The 4,438-nt window shown below is 42.2% G+C and overlaps 1 protein-coding gene across 1 annotated transcript; it reads left to right on the top strand.

The window, feature by feature from the left end:
* Positions 1-857: 857 nt before the first annotated feature.
* On the top strand, positions 858-3,679 carry zic2a (zic family member 2 (odd-paired homolog, Drosophila), a; the record flags this gene model as incomplete). Its single annotated transcript, XM_080838274.1, has 3 exons — positions 858-1,833; positions 3,114-3,277; positions 3,476-3,679. 3 exons carry the CDS (start codon positions 858-860, stop codon positions 3,677-3,679), a joined length of 1,344 nt encoding a protein of 447 aa, XP_080694400.1.
* Between the last annotated feature and the right edge of the window lie 759 nt (positions 3,680-4,438).

The following is a 4,438-nucleotide window of genomic DNA, read 5'->3' as shown; positions in this document are numbered from 1 at the left end:
TGAATATTGTATTGGTGTGTCTTCTCTAATGTACCCAGCCATAAATCCATTTTCTCTGAATTGCCTTGAAGCAGGCGACTGTTTTATTTGTGCTACATTTGTGGATCTATTTTCATATTTCAACAACTGTGCAAACGCGACACACTATTATCACTCGACCCATAATGATTAATGTTTTAAATCAAGGTTTTGGACCACTCGTAAGGGCTTATTTTTTGTAGTATCTGTCCGCTAAAAAAAAGCCTTCCCGAAAAAGTAGGCGGTAATTATCAGTGGAAAATGGCGATCAGCTATTAGCCGCTAAAGGGGTACCAACGATTGGTGGGGCACCTGGGATTGATGAGAAGCAGTGGCCAATGAAACTGCGGTAAATGAATGACCGGGCTCCAGTTAAAGGGGGCGTAAGAGGAGGTACTGCCAGTCCACTGAGAACGAGGGACCCTCCGAGATAAACACAGACAAGCGAAAGAAATAAACATTCCAATCCGAGATGCTGCAAGGATCCGCATTCTGGGTGAGGAAGAACCTATAAGATAATTATTCAATCTCCTTGGTTTAAAAAAATATATACCAACACTACTACATTTTTAAGAAGAGAACGCAAAAGGAGCCGCTTCAACTCGTTTCATGGGATTTTGAGCTACAAGTTAAGTACGAGAAAATAGACGTGCTCATTGAGGCAGAATATACACCGTTTTTATACTAGCGGATAATAGCGCTGAACTTCGCCTGATGAAGTGTTTTCGTGTTTGGAAGTTGGCACTTCCATAACTGCCGAGGCATTTGATTTATTTTACAACAGATTGAACAGTTGTAAAAAGACAGAATCGAAGATAATTTTCATTTCTTGAGAAATCATGTTACTGGACGCTGGTCACCAGTTCCCTGGGTTGGGAGTTGGCACGTTTGCAAGGCATCATTCAACCAGCGAAATGCAGGACAGAGATTTGAGTTTAGCACAAAATAGCTTCGTCGATACGGCACACATGGGTGCCTTCAAACTGAACCACGATATCTCTCCCGGGCAGAGCTCTGCGTTCACCTCGCAGGCTCCAGGTTACCCCGCTGCGGCTCTTGGTGCGCATGCAGCTCATGTCACATCGTATGCCAGCTCGCCTTTTAACTCAACAAGGGACTTTCTGTTTCGTAGCCGGGGCTTTGCAGAATCTTCTCCGGCCAGCAGCCAACATGCAATCTTCGGCCCCACAGCAGGGTCACTGCATCACTCTCATACAGACAGTCAGGGTCACATTTTGTTTCCCGGGATCCACGACCAGCATGGGTCTCACAGCTCACCAAACGTGTTGAACGGGCAAATGCGACTAGGACTACCGGGGGAAGTTTTCGGGCGATCCGATCAATATCATCAGGTATCCAGCCCGAGGACCGACCATTACTCTGCCGCCCAACTGCACAACCAGTATGGCTCCATGAATATGAACATGGGGATGAACATGGCAGGGCATCACCATCACCCGGGTGCCTTCTTCCGCTACATGAGGCAGCAATGCATCAAGCAAGAGCTCATCTGCAAGTGGATCGACCCGGAGCAGCTCAGCAACCCAAAGAAGAGTTGCAATAAAACTTTCAGTACCATGCACGAGTTGGTCACCCACGTCTCCGTGGAGCACGTCGGGGGGCCCGAGCAGAGCAACCACATCTGTTTCTGGGAAGACTGCGTCAGAGAAAGCAAACCATTTAAAGCCAAATACAAGTTGGTCAACCACATTCGAGTGCATACGGGCGAAAAACCGTTTCCATGCCCATTTCCTGGATGTGGCAAGGTCTTCGCACGGTCGGAAAATTTGAAGATTCACAAGCGAACACATACAGGTAATTATTTTCTGTTGTTTTAATTGTATTTTTGACATTACCATGCTGTTTTCAAATGTTGGAATACGTTTGAGTTTTAGGCCTGTCCAGAACGAATGTATTCAACAACGCTGAGAATTGTTATACGTATTTTCTTAATGGAAATATTTTTTAAACTGAAATTAAAGCTATAGGCATAGCTTTAAATCAACGATGTGGTAGTCTATGTATTTAATTTTATTAGCGTTCACCGCTAATGCGTCTTGAAACGATTATGGCTCGTCTAGTCCAGAATAAATGCCATGTTTTGAAACAATGTACTTCATTATGTAACAGACTGTCGAGGGTTTGTGGTTCATAAACTTTAAAACGGGTCAAAGGCGATATGAGGGCTCTGAGCTGGTAGCTCATCGCGTGCGCAGAGAGGCAGTAAATCTCTTCACCCAGTTTAATGTTCGCGTGAACCTACGCTTCCCGCGTTCAGCTGTCTGCGTGTTATGTTCTTCTAACGCAGATCAATACAGTTTTTTTCCAACAAAGTTCACAAACTCGGAACACTACACTGATTATGGTGAAGTCGAGCGAATACATAATGAAATCATGTAGTAGGCTACTGTATACTTTCCACGAAAGAACGACGCGGCCTTTTGTTTTCCCACACATTCTATTGACAGTTTAGGTGCTAGACAGGCTATTACCAGGATTTCACTTTTTGGGTATTTCCCATTTGAGTGTTGAATAAGTTCAGGTGTTAATTACATTTTTTAGTTTAAAAAATTTATGCACAGTGGCTGTACCATTGAGAATGTCAAATAAACAACATTAAATACGTATACGCTTCACAGGAATTGCAAAGTCAATAACATATTAGATACTCTATAATCAAGTTATTTACAATGGTTAGAATTTATTTTCTTACCAAAACATTATTTTTTGTCATTTCAAAAAAGCTTTCACTGTGGTGAATAATGGATGTTGACATATATGATGGAACTGAATTTGCAGCCAGACTGTACTTATTCACTATATGTTTTAAGATCTCACAGACCCTCACAACAGCTAGGTGCTATTTTCAAAGTTGCATTTCTGGATTTTGATGTTGTTTTCTCTGTCAGTTCAACTGTTTAGGTTAGCCTAATAGCCTATACAACCTTTCGTGTTGACTTTACCTTAACGTGAAGGATTATATTCGCCTAAAACAATCAATACATGGGGTGTACGATCAGAGGTAATATGAATGTATTTACCATACTTGATTTCTAATGTCATTAACCTTTGCCTCGTTGTTTTTTGTTTTACAGGTGAGAAACCATTCCAGTGTGAATTTGAGGGCTGTGACCGACGCTTCGCGAACAGCAGCGACCGAAAGAAGCACATGCACGTTCACACCTCCGACAAACCCTATCTTTGTAAAATGTGTGACAAGTCATACACTCACCCAAGCTCCCTACGAAAGCACATGAAGGTAAGCTCACCATCCTTTCCAATGTTTTTTTCCTAAATATATATTTGGGCCTCGATGACCTGTAGTATGGTTTAGGAAAGGTACTATGGAACACTTCAGTGTAACTCTACCTCGCTTGATTGCAGTGTTGGATCAGAACTTATGCCATGGCACTAGCTTTTGCTGCTTTATCTTAAGTATTACTGCTTCATTCTCCAGGTCCATGAAGCCTCTCCGCCGCCGCCCGCACAAGACTCGTCGCCCGCGGCCAGTTCCGGTTACGAGTCCTCCACACCCCCCGGCCTGGTATCCCCCTCCACCGAGACGCAAAGCAACAATCTGTCTCCTGCGTCAGCGGTGCACAACAACCACGGCCACAGCCACAGCAGCCTATCGTCCAATTTCAGTGAGTGGTATGTTTAGGACTGTGGCCACAGCGCAAAACCAATTCAGAAAACAGCAAGACAAAGGAAGATCCGGGCAGGCTTGTAAAAAGGAACCAATATAGGCTATACGAACGCTATTACACTAAGCGCTAACACGGCACCATGGAGGATCAGCGCTAAACAACAGAGTGATTTGCGCTAAACATGTATAGGCCAACACTATTTTGTAAATACTTATTACACACCCTCTCTCCCAATGGTTGTAATAGATTTTGTCAGTTTTTGGTGTATAGATGTTCCTTCAATGGTAGCTATTTCTCTTACTGGACTTTTTAGTGCACATATTATGGATACAAGTTGTATAATGATGTTAAATATTGTGATCCTGTTGAGGCAAACTGATTGTAACTAAACATCTATAAGCAGGAAGGAGTGCCAAAGTCAACACTTAACTAAACAAGACACAATATTTGCTTGTGAATGTATATTTTAGTTCGCTGGGCTTAACTTGTGACGTTTTGTGCTTTGCAAGTTTGAATTGTGAAATACTATTTGGAAGATTGTGAGGAAAATCAACGTCGTGCCGTTCAATTTTCTGTAATTACAACTTCCTTTTGTAAATATCGACTGCCATATTTATCCATTTGTAATTAAATTATGGTATTTACTTGCTACAGATGAAACAATATTTATAAAGAATGTTTCTTTACTATAAATATGTACAATTATGAGCTGAACTCGGGCAGTTGTTTTGTTAAGTGTTTTTGTTCAAAGTTTAAGAGGTGTTTTCTCCATT

Source organism: Sprattus sprattus (genome assembly GCF_963457725.1).
Source record: "Sprattus sprattus genome assembly, chromosome: 5".
In the NCBI taxonomy this organism is placed as follows: Eukaryota; Metazoa; Chordata; class Actinopteri; order Clupeiformes; family Clupeidae; genus Sprattus; species Sprattus sprattus.
The sequence above is the reverse complement of the archived record's forward strand: the minus strand, read 5'-3'. Positions and strand labels throughout refer to the sequence as shown.